Source organism: Somniosus microcephalus, unplaced genomic scaffold, assembly GCF_052327205.1.
Source record: "Somniosus microcephalus isolate GS21.2 unplaced genomic scaffold, FLI_Smic_1.0 unresolved_chr1, whole genome shotgun sequence".
NCBI lineage: Eukaryota > Metazoa > Chordata > Chondrichthyes > Squaliformes > Somniosidae > Somniosus > Somniosus microcephalus.
In genome coordinates, this window is record NW_028225179.1 from 167,916,375 (window position 1) to 167,938,719 (window position 22,345).

Genomic DNA, 22,345 nt, shown 5'->3' on the forward strand with positions numbered 1-22,345 from the left:
GGTCACGCTCTCTGAGCACCGCCCCCTCTCCTGGCCCCGCCCCTCTCCAGGCCACGCTCACTGAAACAACGCCCTCCGAGCACGCCCACCGATCCCGCCCAGTCTGAGACTCGCCACTCCTCTGAGACCCGACCCCTCTCCTGGCCCCGCCCCTCTCCAGGCCACGCTCTCTGAGCACCGCCCCTCTCCAGGCCACGCTCACTGAAACAACGCCCTCCGAGCACGCCCTACCGAGCCCCGCCCAGTCTGAGATCCGCCACTCTCGGAGCCCCGCCCCCCTCTTCAGGCCCCGCCCAGTCATAGCCACGCCCCCTGTCCTGGCAACGCGCGGCGCCGTCTCCCGGGAGACGGGCAGTGGGGGCGGGCCTTTACCGCGGGAGCGGAATGTGGATCCGCATCTGGATCAGTCTGACCTCCGTCTGTGAGGGTGAGAGAGGCCCGGGTCTGTGAGGGTGAGGGAGGGGCCCCGGGTCTGTGAGGGGCGAGAGAGGGGCCCGGGTCTGTGAGGGCGAGAGAGGGGCCCGGGTCTGTTGAGGGTGTGAGAGGGCCCGGGTCTGTGAGGGTGAGAGAGGGGCCCGGGTCTGTGAGGGTGGGAGAGGGGCCCGGTCTGTGAGGGTGAGAGAGGGGCCCGGGGTCTGTGAGGGGTGGGGAGAGGGGCCCGGGTCTGTGAGGGTGGGAGAGGGGCCCGGGTCTGTGAGGGTGGGAGAGGGGGGCCCGGGTCTGTGAGGGTGGGAGAGGGCCCGGGTCTGTGAAGGGTGGGAGAGGGGCCCGGGTCTGTGAGGGTGGGAGAGGGGCCCGGGTCTGTGAGGGTGGGAGAGGAGCCCGGGTCTGTGAGGGTGGAGAGGAGAGAGGGGAGAGGGGCCCGGGTCTGTGAGGGGGGAGAGGGGCCCGGGTCTGTGAGGGTGGGAGAGGGGCCCCGGGTCTGTGAGGGTGGGAGAGGGGCCCGGGTCTGTGAGGGTGGAGAGGGGCCCGGGTCTGTGAGGGTGGGAGAGGAGCCCGGGTCTGTGAGGGTGGGAGAGGGGCCCGGGTCTGTGAGGTGAGGAGGGGAGAGGGGCCCGGGTCTGTGAGGGTGAGAGAGGGGAGAGGGGCCCGGGTCTGTGAGGGTGAGAGAGGGGAGAGGGGCCCGGGTCTGTCGGGGGGTCCGGGTGAGAGAGGGGAGAGGAGCCCGGGTCTGTGAGGGGGAGAGGGGCCCGGGTCTGTGAGGGTGAGAGAGGGGAGAGGGGCCCGGGTCTGTGAGGGTGAGAGAGGGGCCCAGGTCTGTGAGGGTGAGAGAGGGGAGAGGGGCCCGGGTCCGTGAGGTGGGGAGAGGGGCCAGGGTCTGTGAGGGTGAGAGAGGGAGAGGGGCCCGGGTCTGTGAGGGTGAGAAGAGGGGAGAGGGACCCCGGGTCTGTGAGGGTGAGAGAGGGGAGAGGGGCCCGGGTCTGTGAGGGTGAGAGAGGGGAGAGGGGCCCGGGTCTGTGAGGGTGAGAGAGGGGAGAGGGGCCGGGTCTGTGAGGGTGAGAGAGGGGAGAGGGGCCCGGGTCTGTGAGGGTGAGAGAGGGAGAGGGGCCGGGTCTGTGAGGGTGAGAGAGGGTTGAGGATCCCGGGTCTGTCACAGTGAGAGAGGGGAGGGGGGCCCGGGTCTGTCACAGTGAGAGAGGGGAGTGGGGCCCGGGTCTGTCAGGGTGAGAGAGGGGAGAGGGGCCCGGGTCTGTGAGGGTGAGAGGGGCCCGGGTCTGTGAGGGTGAGAGGGGGGAGAGGGGCCCGGGTCTGTGAGGGTGAGAGGGGGGAGAGGGGGCCCGGGTCTGTCACAGTGAGAGAGGGGAGAGGGGCCCGGGTCTGTCGCTGTGAGAGAGGGGAGAGGGGCCCGGGTCTGTCAGGGTGAGAGAGGGGAGAGGGGCCCGGGTCTGTGAGGGTGAGAGAGGGGAGAGGATCCCGTGTCTGTCACAGTGAGAGAGGGGAGAGGGGCCCGGGCCTGTCAGGGTGAGAGAGGGCAGAGGGGCCCGGGTCTGTCAGGGTGAGAGAGGGGAGAGGGGCCCGGGACTGTCAGGGTGAGAGAGGGGAGTGGGGCCCGGGTCTGTCAGGGTGAGTGGGGGAGAGGGGCCCGGGTCTGTGAGCGTGAGAGAGGGGAGAGGGGCCCGGGTCTGTGAGGGTGAGTGGGGGAGAGGGGCCCGGGTCTGTGAGCGAGAGAGGGGCCCGGGTCTGTCACAGTGAGAGAGGGGCCCGGGTCTGTCACAGTGAGAGAGGGGCCCGGGTCTGTGAGGGTGAGAGACGGGAGAGGATCCCGGGTCTGTCACTGTGAGAAAGGGGAGAGGGGCCCGGGTCTGTGAGCGTGAGAAAGGGGACTGCCCATTCTCGGGTGGGCATGTTATTTTAATGCCCATTCTTGGGTGGGTACGTTATGTAACTTTCTGCAGAAACTTTGTGGGATGGGAGACAGTTTAACTGAATTCTGCCCCTAATCTCTCTTCCACCTGCCCAGATTAGGAGTATTTACACTGACTTTGGAGGGGGAATTGGAGGCATTTCTTTTTCTGTCTCCCTTGCCCACGTCATGGATTGCTGCCCTTCAATTATTGTGTTTAATTTATCGATATAGCAACAAGTTATGTCGTGATTTTTTTTCGCAGCTTGTTCGCTGTTGCGTGCACCTGCTGCTGATACAGAATATATTGTTGCTGCCAGATATTCCTCTGTTTTACTGACCATATCCAGAGCTGGAAGGATTCCAGACGGAGCTTTGATCAAATGGTCGCTTGTTCTATCTCGTCGGCGTTCATTCATGGTGATTCATACCTTCGGGACAACTGAAGTTCGTCTCAGTGACTATTACATACACCGAATAAATTACAATATACACGATGGGTCTCTCGAGCTGAGAAATGCAGATCTGGCCGACAGTGGCCTTTATGAGAACACCCTAACAACCTTTGGGACTGCCGGTAACAGGACTTATCATGATAGAATTTTGGAAGTTCAAGGTAAAGGTAACTGATATCTGTTGTACCATATGTTGGAAACAGAGCTTTCTGTCCCTCCCTGCCTTACAAAGGGATCAAGGGGTATGGGGAGAAAGCAGGGACAGGGTACTGAAATTGGATGATCAGCCATGATCTCATTAAACGGCGGAGCAGGCTCGAGGGGCCGAATGTCCTACTCCTGCTCCTATCTTCTATGTTTCTATTTGTTAAAAGCTTGTTCTCACTTTTAGTCTGCTGCCTCATCCTCACTGTCTCTCTCTCTCTCTCTCTCCGCCCCCCCCCCCCCGCTGACCTGTTTACTCATTGTCATCATCTGCCTTTTTACCATCTTTGAATAAGATTGTTCCCAACAATGAACATGTCTAAAGGTTCTGCCAACACCATGTTGCTAACAAGTGATTTTACTCCATAGAAGTGCCAATTCGAAAATCATCCAAACTCATGAGTTCCAATGTGTGTCCCACAATTGGAGTGACCGTCTGAGTAATTTTTAGAATTTAACTACACTTTCTGTGCATTTCCCGGGCTTGCAGGGAGCCCTCTGTGAGATGGTGGGTGCGGAATCAGGAATGCAGCAGCTCTTAAAGGGCCGATGTATGCTTTTCCCAACTGTGCCAGAGAAGAGATCAGTCGGAGATGTGAGAACTGCCCCTTCACAGGAGGAAGCCTGGGGTTGCTGCTGCAGGACTGCAGCAAACTGTCTATTTATGACACTAATGAAAGTCTCCAAAAACTGAGGAGGAGAGTCTTTGAAAATCATGACCTCCCAAGTCCAAACTAAAATCCTTGTATACAAAGCCATCATCCCTCCCACCCTTTTATATGGAGCTGAAACCTGGACTACATACAGTAGACATCTCAAAGCCTTAGAGCAATACCACCAACGCTCTCTACGCAAAATCTTGAGGGTCAGCTGGGAGGACAAGCATGCCAACTGGAGTATACTTGAAGGCCAATATCTACAGCATCACTACGCTCATCATGCAGCATCAACTCCGATGGATTGGACATGACATTCGCATGTCAGACTCACGTCTCCCAAAACAGGTTCTGTACTCCCAGTTGAAGGAAGGGCAGAGGTCTCCTGGTGGTCAAAAGAAGCGTTACAAAGATAACATCAAAGTAATCCTTAAAAAGTTCCATATCGATATTAATAACTGGGAGGAAATCGCACTGGACAGAGACAATTGGAGAAAATGCATCCACAACGGTGCCGCACTACATGAAAAGAATCTCCAGCGTGCCGCTGAGGATAAACGCCAGCGCCGTAAGGAGTGACAACATCTTAAGACGACCCATACTCCAGTCACTACCAATAGTCTTACATGCCCACACTGTAGTAGAGTCTGTGGATCTCGGATTGGCCTCCACAGCCACCTGAAGACCCACAAGTAGATGACTGATGAAGGACATACCATACTCGAATTCGAGTGGTCGCCGATGATGATGAAAGTCTCCAAACAACCAGGGCACAGTGAGCATGGCAGAGGTCGCCAACAGAGTAAACGCAGTTTCCCCACTGCATAGGTTGGAGGAGCAAATCCCTGGAATGAGGAAGAATGCCAAGAAGGGGTTGGTTCAAAGGGTGTCCAATCGAAGGAAAGCAGTGCCTGTACTGTGCATGCACCAGGAATTCAGCCCACAACATGCAGTCACATCAGCAATGCAGCCTGTCAAGCATTGGTCCTATTCCCTAACGGCTATGTCTGCAAAGCTGAAGCCCCAGCGACCAAGAGCAGCCCCACACATGAAAATATTGCCACAAAAATAACCCAAGAACTCGAACCTGTTGGGCAGCTGACCGTTGGGCGGGAGAAGTTAGGACAGCTCGAGGCCACCGGCCAGCACCAAAGAATGGCTCGCTGACGAGCGGGTGAGTCGTCGGGAGGGAAGGGTGCAAGGGAAGCCCCGACTTTCACTGTGGGGCCTGAAATACTTATGCTCCTGCTGGCCCCACAAAGGAAAGTTTTTCACTTCCCTTGGAGGGCCTCTTTGTCCTTCTCAACAGCTGCCAACCCGCTTTCACCAGGTGGGAAAACCGAGGCAGCTTCGCCACTCACAGGTTGGGTGATTGGGCAGAAACATGGCAGATGCAATATAACGTGGATAAATGCGAGGTTATCCACTTTGGTGTCAAAAACAGGAAGGCAGATTATTATCTGAATGGCAATAGATTGAGAGAAGGGGAAGTGCAACGAGACCTGGGTGTCCTTGTGCACCAGTCACTGAAGGTAAGCATGCAGGTGCAGCAGGTGGTTAAGAAGGCAAATGGTATGTTGGCCTTCGTAGCGAGAGGGTTCGAGTACAGGAGCAAGGATGTCTTGCTGCAGTTGTACAGGGCCTTGGTGAGACCACATCTTGAGTATTGTGTGCAGTTTTGGTCGCCTTATCTGAGGAAGGATGTTCTTGCCATGAAAGGAGTTCAGCGAAGATTCACCAGGCTGCTACCTGGGATGGCAGGAATGACGTATGAAGAGAGATTGGGCCGATTGGGCTTATACTCGCTGGAGTTTAGAAGAATGAGAGGGGATCTCATTGAAACTTATAAAATTCTGACAGGACTGGACAGACTAGATGCAGGAACGATGTTCCCGATGGCCGGGGAGTCCAGAACCAGGGGTCACAGTCTAAGGATAAGGGGTAGGCCATTTAGTACTGAAATGAGGAGGAATTTCTTCACCCAGAGAGTGGTGAACCTGTGGAATTCTCTACCACAGAAGGCAGTAGAGGCCAATTCATTAAATATATTCAAGAAGGAGTTGGATATATTTCTTAAGGCTAAAGGGATCAAGGGGTATGGGGAGAAAGCAGGGACAGGGTACTGAATTTGGATGATCAGCCATGACTGCATTGAATGGCGGAGCAGGCTCGAGGGGCCGAATGGCCTACTCCTGCTCCTATCTTCTATGTTTCTATGTTAGACTGCAGTTAAAATGCAGTCGGAGTCCCATTGACGTAATAGCACTCCGGTTTGCATAACTCCAAGAAAGGGAAATCATGTTTTAACAAATTTATTCAAGTGTTTTTGAGGGTGTAACTAGCAGGGTAGATAAAGGGGAACCAGTGGATGTAGTATATTTGGATTTCCAAAAGGCATGTGATAAGGTGCCACATAAAAGGTTGTGTCGCACTGCTCCAGGGAATCCGTGCAGCCGACTTGCCGAGATTTCAATGTAAAAACTGTGCATGCGCGGTATTTTTAATGGGCCGCGCAGGGCCACAAAAAATTACAGGGAACATAGATTAGAGGTACTGTATGAGCATGGATCAAGAATTGGATAACAGACAGAAAAGAGACAGTAGGAATAAACGGGTAATTTTCAGGTTGGCAGGCTGTAACTAGCAGCGGTGCCGCAAGGATCAGTGCCGGGGCCTCAGCTATTTACAATCTATATTAATGACTTCGATGAAGGGACCGAGTGTAATGGATCCAAGTTTGCTGACGATACAAAGCTAGGTGGGAAAGTAAGCTGTGAGGATACAAAGAGTGCAAAGAGATATAAACAGGTTAAGTGAGTGGCAGTAAGGTGGCAGATAGAGTATAATGTGGGGAAATGTGAGGTTTTTCACTTTGGTAGAAAGAATAGAAAAACAGAATATTTTTTAAATGGTGAAAAACTATTAAATGTTGGTGTTCAGAGAGATTTAGATGTCCTCGTACAGGAAACACAGGATTCGAATGCAGGTATAGCAAGCAATTACAAAGGCAAATGGCATATTGGTTTTTATTGCGAGGGGGTTTGGAGTGGAGTAAGAAAGTCTTGCTGCAGTTGTACAGGGCTTTGGTGAGACCACACCTGGAGTACTGTGCACAGTTTTGGTCACCTTATCTGAGGAAGGATATACTTGCCTTAGAGACGGTACAACAAAGGTTCACTAGATTGATTCCTGAGATGAGAGGGTTCTCCTATGCGGAGATGTTGAGTAGATTGGGCCTAAATTCTCTGGCGTTTAGAAGAATGAGAGGCGATCTCATTGAAATGTATAAGATTCTGAGGGGGATTCACAGGGTAGATACTGAGAAGTTGTTAGGAGCAGGAGTCGGCCATTCGGCCCCTCGAGCCTGCCCCGCCATTCAATGAGATCATGGCTGATCATCCAAATTCAGTACCCTGTCCCTGCCTTCTCCCCATACCCCTTGATCCCTTTAGCCTTAAGAAATATATCCAACTCCTTCTTGAATATATTTAATGAATTGGCCTCAACTGCCTTCTGTGGTAGAGAATTCCACAGGTTCACCACTCTCTGGGTGAAGAAATTCCTCCTCATCTCAGTCCTAAATGGCTTACCCCTTATCCTTAGACTATGACCCCCTGGTTCTGGACTCCCTGGCCATTGGAAACATCCTTCCTGCATCTAGTCTGTCCAAGCCTGACAGAATTTTTTAGGTTTCGATGAGGTCCCCTCTCAATCTTCTAAACTCCAGTGAGTGTAAGCCCAATCGACACAATCTCTCCTCATACGTCATTCCTGCCATCCCAGGTATCAGCCTGGTGAATCTTCGCTGCACTCCTTCCATGGCAAGAACATCCTTCCTCAGATAAGGCAACCAAAACTGCACACAATACTCAAGGTGCGGTCTCACCAAGGCCCTGTACAGCTGCAGCAAGACATCCTTGTTCCTGTACTTGAACCCTCTTGCTACGAAGGCCAACATACCATTTACCTTCTTAAGCACCTGCTGCACCTGCATGCTTACCTTCAGCGACTGGTGCACAAGGACACCCAGGTCTCGTTGCACTTCCCCTTCTAATCTATTGCCATTCAAATAATCTGCCTTCCTGTTTTTGCCACCAAAGTGGATAACCTCACATTTATCCACATTATAATACATTTGCCATGTTTCTGCCCAATCACCCAACCTGTCCAAATCGTACTGGAGTTTCACGACATCCTCTCACAGCATACCCTCCCACCCAGCTTTGTGTCGTCTGCAAATTTGGAGATATTACATCCAATTCCCTCGTCCAGATCATTAATATATATTGTGAACAGCTGGGGTCCTAGGACCAATCCTTGCGGTACCCCACTAGTCACTGCCTGCCACTCAGAAAACGACCCGTTTATTCCAACTCTTGCTTTCTATCTGCCAACCAGTTCTCTATCCAAGTCAATACCTTGCCCCCAATCCCATGTGCCTTAATTTTGCAAGCTAATCTCTCATGCGGGACCTTATCGAAAGCCTTCTGAAAGTCCAAATACACCACATCCACTGGTTCTCCCTTATCTATTTTACCAGTTACATCCTCAAAAAATTCCAGTAGGTTAGTCAAGCACGATTTACCTTTTGTAAATCCATGTTGACTTTGTCCGATCCTGTCACTGCTTTCCAAGTGCTCTGCTATTACATCTTTTATAATGGACTCTAGCATTTTCCCCACTACCGATGTCAGGCTTACCAGTCTATAATTCCCTGCTTCCCCTGACTGGAGGGTATAGTACTAGGGGCATCGTCTCAGGATAAGGGGTCAGCCATTTAAGACATGAGTAATTTCTTCACTCAGAGGGTTGACACTCTTTGGAATTCTTTGCCTCAGAGGGCTGTGGATACTGAATCGTTGAGTATATTCAAGGCTGAGATAGAGGGCTTTAAACTAATTAGTTGGGGGGAGGTATTAAGAGAGCAAAAAATAAAAATGACAGCGGAGAAGGCAATAGAGCAAGGCAGCAGGGGAATTAAAAACCAGAGTGTGTCAGGAAGGGACAGAATGTATAAAGGTAAAGTAGTAAAAGGGGTAAAAGCAGGAATAAATTGTCACAACACATATTTGAAAGCTCTTTATCTGACTGCACGCAGCATTCGTAACAAAATAGATGAGTTGACGGTACAAATAACTACACATGGTTATGACCTGGTGGCCATTACAGAAACATGGCTGCAAGGTGACCATGACTGGGAACTAAACATCCAGGGGTATTTGACAATTAGGAAGGACAGACAGGAAGGAAAGAGAGGTGGGGTTGCTATGTTAATCAAGGATGGAATCACTGCAATAGCCAGAAATGATATAGGGTCAAAGGATCAGGATAGTGAAACAGTTTGGGTGGAGATAAGGAATAATAAGGGGAAAAAGTCACTAGTGGGCGTAGTCTATAGGCCTCCTAACAGTTGCAAGTCTGTTGGTCGGAGTATAAATCAGGAAATAGTTGGGGCTTGTAATAAGGGGACAGCTATAATCATGGGGGATTTTAACTTTCATATTGACTGGACAAATCAAATTGGGCATGGCAGCCTTGAGGAACAGTTCAGTGCATTAGGGACGGGTTCCTTGAGCAGTATGTAACTGAACCAACCAGGGGGCAGGCAATCTTAGATCTGGTCCTGTGTAATGAGACAGGATTAATAAAAAAAAATGTCCTAGTAAAGGATCCCCTTGGAATGAGTGACCATAACATGGTTGAATTCCAAATTCAGTTGGAGGGTGATAGAGTTGGATCTCAAACCAGCGTACTGAGCTTAAATAAAGGAGACTATGAAGGTATGAGAGTAGAATTGACTAAAGTGGACTGGGAAAACAGATTAAAGTGTAAGACGGTACAAGAGCAGTGGCCTACATTCAAGGAGATATTTCACAACTTTCAAGAAAAATATGTTCCACTGAGGAAAAAGGGGAGTAAAAGAAAAGATAGCCATCCGTGACTTAGTAAAGTAATAAAGGATAGTATCTAACTGAAAACAAGGGCATTAAAAGTAGCCAAATCTAGTGGGAGGATAGAAGATTGGGAAGCATTTAAAAGCCAGCAAAGAATAACTAAAAGATTAATTAACAAAGGGAAGATAGATTATGAAAGTAAACTAGCAAAAAATATAGAAGCGGATAGCAAAAGTTTCTACAGTTATATAAAAAGAAAAAGGGTGGCTAAAGTGAACGTTGGTCCCTGAGAGGATGAGACTGGGAAATTAGTGGTGGGGAACATGGAGATGGCAAAAACGCTGAACCAATATTTTGTATCAGTCTTTACAGTAGAGGACACACAAAATATCCCAACACTGGACAAACAGGGGGCTATGGGGGGGGGGGAGGAGCTAAACACGATTAAAATCACTAAGGAAGTGGCACTTGTTAAATCTGGATATCTTTAGGTAGTGTCCTTCAAATAATCGACAGAGGCTGCAGATAACAATCAACAGGTGTTTACTGGATGAGGGTTGCTCTAAAACTAAACAGTACAGATCCCTACTCAGGGTTATATACAGGTGTGGTCACTGCCGGTACTACAGTATACAGGAGCTGTAAAAAGTAGTTCTCCCCTTAAAGGTACATACACTACAATTCCTCCCCTTTTAGATTAACAGTACCATAACATTCATTTAACAATTAACACTTTTAACATGCAACATTAACTGAAAATAGTCCATTTATAAATTCAGTCTTTGGGGCGGCTTCCTGATTCTTTCTGGATAGCGCCTTTCCTGAGTGTCTTACTCTTGGTGCGGAGGCGATTCTGGCCCCCTGTCGTCGGTTGGTTCATCAGCTTCCGATACTGTTTCTGGGGTAGATGCTACCTGTATGTCGGGTTCATTACCAGGTACACGAGACATGGGGTTGACGCGTTCCTGTGACGCTAGGATCTGGTCGACATGGCGTCTCACAATGTTCTCCCCAACATCCACTGTGTACATTAGTGGCCCCTGCCGTGTGCATATCGTTCCTGGTTGCCATTTCTCTGTTCAGTAGTCGCGGGCCAAGACTGGTTGCCCTACATTGAAGCTCCTTGTCGGCTTCTCATTGATGTGCTGGAATTGCTTATTCTCAACATCTCTTCGCACATTTGGTCTGAGCAAATCCAGACGAGATCTCAACCTTTGGTTAAAGAACATCATGGCCGGGGTCTGGTTGCTAACTGCATGTGTCGCGTTTCTGTAGGCTAACAGGAAATTGTCCACCTTATGCTGCAGTGGAATGTCGTCATCGCACATGGCCCTTACTGCCTTTTTAAAAGTTTGTACGAACCTCTCAGCCAATCCATTTGTGGCTGGATGATACGGGGCGGATGTGTAATGCCTTACCCCATTCCTTTTCATAAATTTCCGAAACTCTTTGGACACAAACTGTGGTCCGTTATCAGAGCAAATCTGCACTGGCAAGCCGTTCCTGACAAATATGGTCCGTAGGACTGCAATCGTTTTCTCCGTGGTGGTGGAGGACATTTTGATCACCTCAGGCCATTTCGAGTGCGCATCCACTGCTATTAAGAACATTGAGTCCATGAATGGACCAGCAAAATCAATATGCACCCGTTGCCATGGAGAGGAGGGCCACTCCCATGGGTGTAGAGGGGCATGTGGTGGTGCATTTTGGACCTTCTGGCATCCTGAGCAGCTCTTTGTCAGGTCCTCGATTTGCTGATCAATCCCCGGCCACCACACATAAGCCCTAGCAAGGCTTTTCATTTTCACCCCTCCCAGATGCCCTTCGTGAAGCGCATTGAGCACTCTCTCCCTTAACTTGGGTGGAATTACCACTCGGGATCCACACATCAAGGTCCCCTGGCATACTGACAGCTGTTCTCTTCTGGATGAGAATGCTGGCAACAGTGAGTCGCCATGTGTTGGCCATCCCTTCACCGTCAAATCATATACCCGAGACAGTGCCGGGTCATTTCGGGTCTCCTTCTCTATATCCGCATTAGTTACTGGCAAGCGTTCAATTATAGATGAATAAAATATTTCGACAGGGTCCACTGCTAGTGCTTCCTCCGCAGTGGGCAGTGGCAGGCGTGATAGCCCATCAGCGTTTCCATGCTGTTTCGTGCCCTTATACTCTATTTCATATTGGTTCGCCCCTAGAAAAAGGGACCATCTTTGTAGCCATTGCGCAGTCATCACCGGAACGCCCTTCTTTGGATTAAAGATGGAGACCAGTGGTTGGTCAGTCAGCAAGGTGAAGTTCTGCCCGTGCAGATAGTGGTTGAACTTTTTCACTCCCCACACTAGGCTGAGGGCCTCCCTGTCAATCTGGGCGTAGTTACGCTCGACTGAGGTTAGTGACCGAGACGCTAAGGCTACTGGCCTCTCCAAGCCGTCCGGGAATTTGTGCGACAGCACCGCTCCAATACCATAGGGTGATGCATCACACGCCAACCGAATTGGTAGTGCTGGGTTGAAATGAGCCAACACCTCTTTTGATGTGATCAATTCTTTGCATTTCTGGAAAGCTCGTTTACATTAGTCATTCCACTTCCATGGTACCCCAGTTTGCAGTAGGGTGTTCAGTGGGTGTAGTACTGTAGACAAATTCGGCAAGAACTTATGGTAGTAGTTCACCAGCCCGAGGAACGACCTCAGTTGTGACACGTTTTCCGGTGCTGGAGCCTTGACTACTGCCTCAATCTTTTCAGGGGACTTATGTAACCCCTCTTCATCAATAACGTGGCCACAATACGAGATCTGCTTCTGGAAAAACTCGCATTTGTGGCGATTAGCTCAGAGCCCATATTCCTTCAATCTGGTGAGCACCTGCTCCAGGTTGGCGAGGTGATCACTGTCATTTTCACCCGTGACCAGGATGTCGTCCAAATAACACTGGGTCCCTGGAATCCCTTGCAGGACTTGATCCATTGCCCTTTGCCAAATAGCCGGAGCTGATGCTACCCCGAACACCAGCCGGTTGTATTGGTAGAGACCTTTATGAGTGTTGATCGTGAGGTACTGTTTCGAGGCTTCTTCTACCTCCATTTGCAGGTACGCCTGGGCCAGATCAATCTCAGTGAAGCGTTTTCCTCCAGATAGCGAGGCGAAAATATCTTCAATCCGCGGAAGCAGATATTGTACCGTGTGAAGGACTGGGTTCACTGTCACCTTAAAGTCCCCACAGATGCGAATCTTCTTTGGTTCCCCAGGCGTATTACTCAACAACCTCTTCATTACAGGAACGATGGGTGTAGCCCACTCGCTCCAGTCCACTTTGGACAGTACTCCAGAACGTTCCAAACCTTCCAGCTCTGCTTCGACGGCTGGGCGGATTGCATAAGGCACCGGTCTGGCCTTAAAAATCTTTGGGCTTGCATTTCCTCTATTTTGATCATCGCTGTTATGCCTTTTAGTGTTCCGAGTCCCTCCTGGAACACTTCTTGTGCGTCAGTTAGCATTTTTGACAGTCGTCCAGGTGTGACGTCGTCATCCTTTTTGGCATCTACCGTCAGTGCTTGTATGGCATGCCAATCTAACTATCTTCTGGATCCATTCAAGTCCTAGTAGTGGTGGTCCTCCATTTGGCAATACATATAGGTCCATTTTTGGTGTTTCCTTTCCATTGTATATCACGTTCACCCTTATTTTTCCTTTGGGGTAGACTTTTTGCCCCGTGTACATCTTCAAGACAATCTCTGTATCTCTCAAGGGTATATGTGAGACTAGCCGCTTGTAGTCCCTTCGGTTTATGACTGTTAGGGCTGATCCTGTGTCCAATTCCATTTTCACTTGGACTCCGTCTATCTTGAGCGTGACCCAGATAGTTTGGTGATCCTCCATTTTGATTACATTATGTAGTTTCAGACAACCCAGCTCCTTGCTTCCGGAGTCTGTATCACTTTTCTGTTCGTCTGAACTACTCTCCGTCACCTTATGTACCTTTTTGTACTTCTCCTGTGGAGATTTCTTGCTGCTGGTTTTCTTTCCCGACCTGCAGACTCTTGCTATGTGTCCTACTTCTCCACACTGTCTGCACACTTGGTCCTTAAACCAACAATCCTTATGGTCGTGTGTTGTTCTGCCACAGCGATAACACTTCACTGCTTCATATGACATTTCATTTGTGCCATATTCTTGCGGTCTCCGTTGTATCTCTGCAGCGCCCCGTGCGGCTGCTTCGTGTGATACTGCAATGCTGAAAGCCTTGTCCAGCGTAAGATCCTTTTCTCATAGAAGCCGTTTCTGGGTTCCTTCACTTTGAAGCCCACACACAAACTTGTCCCTTAAAGTATCTGCTAGTCCCGTTCCAAACTGGCAGTGTTTCGATAGCTTGTGCAGTTCCGTTAAATACTCAGCATTACTTTCATCTTTATGCTGGTTCCTTTTGTGAAACTTAAATCTTTGTTATCAGCAGCGGTGTGGGGTTTAAGTGTTCCTGTAGGATTGCCACTATGCTTTCAAAATCCTTTTCCACTGGCTTCTCTGGGGTTACTAGGTTTCGCAGTAAGCCGTACGTTTTTGCACCCATGGAATTCAACAATACCAGTGCTTTCCTGGCATCTGGCACTTCATCCGCCTTGCAGTACACTTCTATGCGTTTTATATATGTCGCCCAATCTTCAACTTCATTGTCGAACGCTGTGACACTGCCACTCATCGGCATCCCTGGGTGTGGTTAGACTGGCTAAAAATGGCGTCTCCCGCGCTTTCCATTCTTCCCGCGCTCTCCCTTCTTCTCCACTGGCTCAAAATGGCGTCTCCCGCGCGCTCCCTTCTTCTCCACTGCGGCTCTTCTTTTCTTCCCCCGCGGACGCTGCTCAGCCCTTGAACACCTTGAACACGTTTTCCCCTCTCACGTTGACGCCGCTCGGTCTTCAACCCCGGCTGCGCCCTGTGCGCTTTACCCTCTCTTACCCGTCGACGCTGCTCAGCCTTTTTCTGTGCCGTCGGTCGGCTCCCGCCACCGCTGTCTGGGAAGGGTCTGCGCCGTACCTGCTGCCAGCCTGCTGCGCTGGATCGTCGCGGCTGGAGAACCAAGCCCAGCTCTCTACAGCCTCCTCTGCAATGCTCAGGTTCTCCCTGGATGGTCGACGCCCGCACTGGTGGAATCGGCCTTCTTCTTCAGAGTTGCAGGTAGGTTCGAAACGACTCGTCGCCAATGTTAAATCTGGATATCTTTAGGTCGTGTGTCCTTCAAATAATCGACAGAGGCTGCAGATAACAATCAACAGGTGTTTACTGGATCAGGGTTGCTCTAAAACTAAACAGTACAGATCCCTACTCAGGGTTATATACAGGTGTGGTCACTGCCTCACTGCTGGTACTACAGTATACAGGAGCTGTAAAAAGTAGTTCTCCCCTTAAAGGTACATACACTACAGTACTCGGTAAAATAATAGGACTAAAGGTGGATAAATCCCCTGGACCTGATGGCTTACATCCTAGGGTCTTGAGAGAAGTAGCGGTAGGGAATGTGGATGCATTAGTGGTAATTTTCCCAAACTCCCTGGATTCTGGAAAGGTCCCAGCAGATTGGAAAACTGCTAAAGTAACGCCCTTATTTAGCTGCCAGGTGTGAGAGAGAAACAAAAGGAAAGGGGGGGGGGGCGGAAAAGGAGTGGAAAAATTACAAGAAAAAATGTGTAATAGGGGCCGAGGTTATGATCTGAAATTGTTGAACTCGATATTGAGTCCGGAAGGCTGCAGAGTGCCTAATCGGAAGATGAGCTATCTCTTGCCCTGCCAGTACACTTTACACCTAATCTCAGCCTATTACCATCTGGTCTAGCTCTTTTGTTTCTTTCACTTCTTTTGTCCGATCGCAGCCCTGCCATTGATCTAACTTCTTTTCTTTCCAGTTTTGAAGAAGGGTTCGACCCGAAACGTCAACTCAAATTTCTCTCACGGATGTTGCCTGACCTGCTGAGTTTTTCCAGCATTTTCTGTTGTTATTTCAGATTTCCAACATCTGCAGTATTTTGCTATCGTAAAGAGTTGGGATAAATGGTTCGTTCTCGGGCTGGCAATCAGTAACTAGTGGTGTTCCGCAGGGGTCAGTGCTGGGACCCCAACTCTTTACAATCTATATTAACGATTTGGAGGAAGGGACCGAGTGCAACATATCCAAGTTTGCCGACGATACAAAGATGGGAGGGAAAGCAGTGAGTGAGGAGGACATAAAAAACCTGCAAAAGGACATAGACGGGCTAAGTGAGTGGGCAGAGACTTGGCAGATGAAATATAACACTGGAAAGTGTGAGGTTATGCACTTTGGCAGAAAAAATCAAAGAGCAAGTTATTATCTAAATGGAGAAAAACTGCAAAGTGCTACAGTACAAAGGGATCTGGGGGTCCTGGTGCATGAAACACAAAGTTAGTATGCAGGTGCAGCAGGTGATCAGGAAGGCCAATGGAATCTTGGCTTTTATTGCAAGGGGGATGGAGTATAAAAACAGGGAAGTCTTGCTGCAGTTATACAGGGTATTGGTGAGGCCACACCTGGAATACTGCGTGCAGTTTTGGTTTCCATATTTAAGAAAAGATATACTTGCTCTCGAGGCGGTTCAAAGAAGGTTCACTCGGTTGATTCCGGAGATGAGGGGGTTGACGTATGAGGAAAGGTTGAGTAGGTTGGGCCTCTACTCATTGGAGTTCAGAAGAATGAGAGGCGATCTTATCGAAACATATAAGATTGTGAGGGAGCTTGATCGGGTGGATGCGGTGAGGATGTTTCCACTGATGGGTGAGACTAGAACTAGGGGGCATAATCTTAGAATAAGGGGCTGCCCTTTCAAAACTGAGATGAGGAGAAACTTCTTCACTCAGAGGGTAGTAAATCTATGGAATTTGCTACCCCAGAGAGCTGTGGAAGCTACAACATTAAATACATTTAAAATGGAGATAGATAGTTTCCTAGCAGATAAGGGAATTAGGGGTTACGGGGAGAGGGCAGGGAAGTGGACGTGAGTCTAGGTTCAGATCAGCCATGATCCTATTGAATGGCGGAGCAGGCCCGAGGGGCCGTATGGCCTACTCCTGCTTCTACTTATGTTTTATGTTAGATAGATAGATTTTTGGACTCTAAGGGAATCTGGGGATTGGGCGGAAAGTTTTTTTTAATTCGTTTATGGGATCAGGGTGTCGCTGGCAAGGCCAGCATTTATTGCCCATCCCTAGTTGCCCTTTAGAAGGTGGTGGTGAGCTGCCTTGAACCGCTGCAGTCCGTGTGGTGAAGGTACTCCCACAGTGCTGTTAGGTAGGGAGTTCCAGGATTTTGACCCAGCGACGATGAAGGATCGGCGATATACTTCCAAGCCAGGATGGTGTGTGACTTGGAGGGGAACTTGGAGGTGGTGGTGTTCCCATGCACCTGCTGCCCTTGTCCTTCTAGGTGGAAGAGGCCGCGTGTTTGGGAGGTGCTGTCGAAGAAGCCTTGGCAAGTTGCTGCAGTGCACTTTGTAGATGGTACACACTGCAGCCACGGTACGCCGGTGATAGAGGGAGTGAGTGTTTAAGGTGGTAGATGGGGAGCCAATCAAGTGGGCTGCTTTGTCCTGGATGGTGTCGAGCTTCTTGAGTGTTGTTGGAGCTGCACTCATCCAGGCAAGTGGAGATTATTCCATCACATTCTGTACTGGTGCTTTGTAGATGGTGGAAAGGCTTTGGGGAGTCGGGGTGAGACACTCATCGCAGAATACCTAGCCTCTGACATGCTCTTGTTGCCACAGTATTTATGTGGCTGGTCCAGTTAAGTTTCTGGTCAATGGTGAACCCCAGGATGTTGATGGTGGGGGATTCTGCGATGGTAATGCCATTGAACGTCAAGGGGCGATGGTTAGACTCTCGCTTGTTGGAGATAGTCATTGCCTGGCACTTCTGTGGCGCGAATGTTACCTGCCACTTATTAGCCCAAGCCTGAACGTCGTCCAGGTCTTGTTGCATGCGGGCATGGACTGCTTCATTATCTGATGAGTTGTGAATGGCGCTGAACGTTGTGCAGTCATCAGCGAACATCCCTATTTCTGACCTTATGTTGGAGGAAAGGTCATTGATGAAGCAACTGAAGATGGTTGGGCCTAGGACACTGCCCTGCGGAACTCCTGCAGCGATGTCCTGGGGCTGTGATGATTGACCTTCAACCACCACAACCATCTTCCTTTGTGCTAGGTATGACTCCAGCCAGTGGCGAGTTTTCCCCCTGATTCCCATTGACTTCAGTTTTACTAGGGCTCCTTGATGCCACACTCAGTCAAATTCTGCCTTGATGTCAAGGGCAGTCACTCTCACCTCACCTCTGGAATTCAGCTCCTTTGTCCATGTTTGGACCAAGGCTGTAATGAGGTCGGGAGCCGAGTGGTCCTGGCGGAACCCAAACTGGCATCAGTGAGCAGGTTGGGATTGAAGATCAGCCAAGATCTTATTCAATGGCAGAACAGGCTCGCGTGGTCATATGGCCTACTCCTGCTCTGAATTCTTATGTTCTTATGAGGCTCCCGCTCCCCTCTGGCAGGCATCTGTAGGCAGCAGTTAAAATGGTGGCCAGCGTGATTACAGTGGGAATGGGGCGGTAATTCTCAACACTTCATTTCTAAAGACCCCCCTAACCTGTTCCTACCAGATGGGGTGGGTTAAAATCAACCCCATAATGTTACACAGGCGAATATGTTGTGCTGTATCTGAGTATTCCAAGATCTCACACTGGCATGAATATAGTCAAAGGCCTGGAGAGAACCTTCTCTGCAAGGGACTTTGGGAGAGTGATGTCCAAAGGCCACCATCTCCCTTGTGCGGTTTCCTGCCAATGCGCATCCTTCCAGATGCTTTCGGTATCTCCAGACAGGTCCTGGGGAGAATCCAGCGATCAGCGGTGGATCTTCTGGGCACTCAGCTGCAGATTTCCCCAGAAATGGTGCTGATCTCCTGATAGATGAAGCAGAGCTGCATGGAGGCAACAGGTCTATAATTGTTGGCCACCTGCAGGCATGGACTGGTACTGGAGACTGACCGCTGCACTCACCATATTGGAGTAGATTTAGGCAGACAGAAATAACTGAGATATTATACAACTTTATAAAGCCTAACCCTCCTGGTCCCTCAATACCTCCTCTCTGGTGAAGAAGGCCCAGCAGCGCCTATATTTCCTAAGGAGGCTGAAGGGATGTAACCTGTCACCCCTGATCCTCTCTAACTTTTACCGCTGCACAATAGAGAGCATCCTGACAAACTGTATCACAGTATGGTATGGCAGCTGTAGCTACTACGACCGGAAAGCCCTGCAGCGGGTAGTCAAAACTGCCCAACGCATTACCGGCACCCGGCTACCGACCATAGAGCACATATACCAGAAACGCTGTTTACGGAGGTCACGGTCCATCATCAAAGACCCTACCCACCCCAGCCACGGTCTGTTCGCCCTCCTGCCATCTGGGAGACGCTACAGATGCATTCGCACCCGTACGACCAGATTTAGGAACAGCTTCTTTCCCAGGGCTGTCATCCTACTGAACTCCACAAATAAACTCTAAAGCCTGCACATCTGCCAATGCACTTTATTATGGTTATGTTTATGTTAATGTATTACAAGCCAAATGTATGTTGAATGTTTAAATGTCTTAATCTAAATGTACACTCTCGGGAGCCGCAAGCCTACATTTCGTTGTACTGCACTTGTGCACTACAATTCACAATTCACAATTCAAATCGCTTTATTGGCATGATAAGTTACATCTTATGTTGCCAAAGCATCAAAATACATTTATGGTTGAGCACATAAACGCAGTTCTATTCATACAGTGTATAAACAGGTATATCCCTGAGTGTATAAATATACATTCGCATTGTTTATATATATTCATTTCTTAGTTTACTGGTTGTCCCTCTGTTCATGGTAAGCTGTAACATAGTGTGCCGCCAGTGTTACACAGCTTCTCTCCTCTCCCAGTAGGAATGGGAGTTTTTGGTTGTCATTCAGATTTCTGAATTCAGGGCATATTTGTGAGAATTTTTGGTAGAAATTCTCCCTGATGTCCTGATATTTTCCACAGGCTGTGAGGAAGTGCATCTCTGTCTCCACTACTCCCTGACTGCAGTGAGAGCATATCCTGTCTTCTCTTGGCAGCCTGGTTTGCCTGTGTCTGCCTTTTTCGATCGCTAGGCTATGTTCGCTAAGTCTGTACCTTGTCAAGGTTCTTCTCAGTTTGTTATCCTTTACCATGGTCAGGTAATCAGCTATGTTGTATTGTCTGTTTAGGGCCAAGTAGCAATTGAGTTTGCTTTGGGTTTTTGTTGTTTCTGCCCAATATGTCAGATATTTTTCCTTTTGCTTAGCGACGATTGTGTTGGGTCGAATTCTTTGTGTTACCCTGTCACTGTCCTGGGGCTGGTTATTGTTAGTAGTTACTTTACTGAGTCCCAGGACTAGTTGACTGAGGGTATTCTTCTTTATGGTCAGCTCTTGGCATTTCAGGGCGTCGTAGTGATAGCATTGGGGGTTGCTCATTTGTAGGTGATTCCAAAATTTGGTGGCTCTTTTTTGGATAGTGATTATTAATGGATATTGGCCTAGTTCCGCCCTGCATGCATTGTTTACTGTTTTCCTTTGAGTCCGGAGGATACTTTTACAGAATTCTGCATGTAGGATCTCAATTGGGTGTTTGTCCCATTTTGCGAATTCTTGTTGAGTTAGCGGTCCCCATACCTCACTGCCATAGAGTGCAATTGGTTCAATTACTGATTTGAAAATTTTGAGCCAAATGCTAATTGGGATTTCTATTTGGATTGATTTTTTGATGGCATAGAAAGCCCTTCTTGCTTTCTCTTTCAGTTCATTCACAGCCAGTTTGAAGTTTCCCGTAGAACTGATTTTTAAGCCCAAGTATGTGTAGTTAGTGGTTTGTTCGATTTTGGTTGTTCCTACTGTGAAATTTATTTTGGGTCCCTGATGTTTGGATCTTTTCTGGAACACAAGGACTTTGGTTTTTTGGGGATTTATTGTCAGGGCCCAAGTCTGGCAGTACGACTCCAGCAGGTCCAGGTTCTGCTGTAGACCCTCTTTAGTTGGTGACAGCAGAACCAGGTCGTCTGCATAGAGGAGGAATTTAACCTTGGATTCATATAGGGTGAGGCCGGGTGCTGTAGATTGTTCAAGTAGTTTTGCCAATCCATTTATGTAAATATGAAAGAGTGTCGGTGAGATTGGCGAGCCCTGCGTCACCCCCCGCCCCTGTGGGAAGTATTTTGTTTGTTTGTCTCCAATTTTAACAGCACATTTGTTGTTTGTATACATTGATTTAATTACATCATATGTTTTCCCTCCTACCCCGCTTTCGATAGGTTTCAGGAATAAACCGTCATGCCAGATGGAGTCGAAAGCCTTCTGGAAATCTACAAAGCATGCGTAGATTTTGCTTTTGTTATGGTGAACGTGTTTGTCAATTAGGGTCTGTAGGGTGAAGATATGATCGGATGTTCTATAGTTTGGCAGGAATCCAATTTGGCTTTTACTCAAGACATTGTGCTCCTCAAGGAAGTTTATAAGTCTTTTGTTTATGATGCTACAGAATACCTTCCCCAGGTTACTGTTTACACAGATGCCTCGATAATTGTTTGGGTCGATTTTGTCCCCACTTTTGTATATGGGCGTTATGAGTCCTTTGTTCCAGATATCAGGGAAATAACCGACACTCAGAACCAAGTTGAAGAGTTTTAGGATAGCCAGTTTCATTTTGTTGTCTGTGTGTTTAATCATCTCGTTTAGTATGCCGTCTGTCCCGCAGGCTTTTCCTGGTCGCAGGTCCTTGAGTTTTTCAAGAAGTTCTTTTTCTGTTATTATGGCGTTTAGCGGGTTTTGGTTATCTTTTATGGCCATTTCTAGTTTTTCCAGTTTTTTGCATATTTGGTGTTGCTCTGGTCTTAGTGTGTTTTTCTGGTATAATTTTTCAAAGTGGTTTACCCATGTGTCCCCATTTTGAATGGCCAAATCGTCGTGTTGTTTTTTGTGTAGTGTTTTCAAGTTTTCCCAGAAACAATTGGAATCAATGGATTCCTCCATGGAGCTGAGTGTATTCTTAATATATTGCTCTTTGTGACAGTGACAATAAAAGTTGATTTGATTTGAGTTTGCTGCTAGCTAGCTGCTTGAGGTACAAGTTAAACACAGCACTAATCAGCTATTTTACTCTTAGACTTTCTCCTCCCAATGCAATCAGTAATAACCGTAGCTGACAACGACACTCTGGGGTCGAATTATCAGTCACAGTATGGCTTTCAATCTGTCACCGGCCACCACAGTACTTTTGATGGGACTGTGCTCCAGCGATGTTCTTTGAACCATCTATCATTGTTCCCAAGTTTTTTTTTCCCCTTTCTCTCACCTTCCCTTTGATGCATTGAATTTGCCCTTAGGACCACACCCCATTGTGTGAATTCTCAACAAATTGCAAATCACTTCAGGAAACAATAAATTGTGGTTGAGCCCCTGACTCCTTCTGAAGTCTGTTTAGTACCTTTAACTGCAGCAGTGTAGGAAGCCACGTTACTTTCTAATTATTAGCACTCCTAATTACATGAAATAATTATTAGTACTCCTGAGGCGACAGATAGATCTGAATAATGACAACGGCCTTCTAACGGTATCTTTATTTAGACCTGGCAGTAAGTCATGTTGCAGCTTTCCCAATGTTGTAAGATGCCCTTTAGAGAGGGTCAGTGAAGGAATTTACCAACAGAACAGTGTTTAAAGACTAACACACCA

At 48.7% G+C, this 22,345-nt stretch overlaps 1 protein-coding gene across 2 annotated transcripts in view; it reads left to right on the plus strand.

The window, feature by feature from the left end:
- The first annotated feature begins 332 nt into the window (after positions 1-332).
- The window catches only part of LOC147096519 (uncharacterized), a 69,780-nt gene continuing 47,767 nt past the window's right edge, over positions 333-22,345 (plus strand). For both annotated transcript variants that reach the window (XM_085974133.1, XM_085974132.1), the window contains exons 1-2: positions 333-427; positions 2,610-2,960. In XM_085974133.1, the coding sequence (XP_085830259.1) occupies positions 385-427; positions 2,610-2,960 (394 nt within the window). In that variant the 5' untranslated portion in view covers positions 333-384. The remainder of the gene's footprint in view (positions 428-2,609; positions 2,961-22,345) is intronic.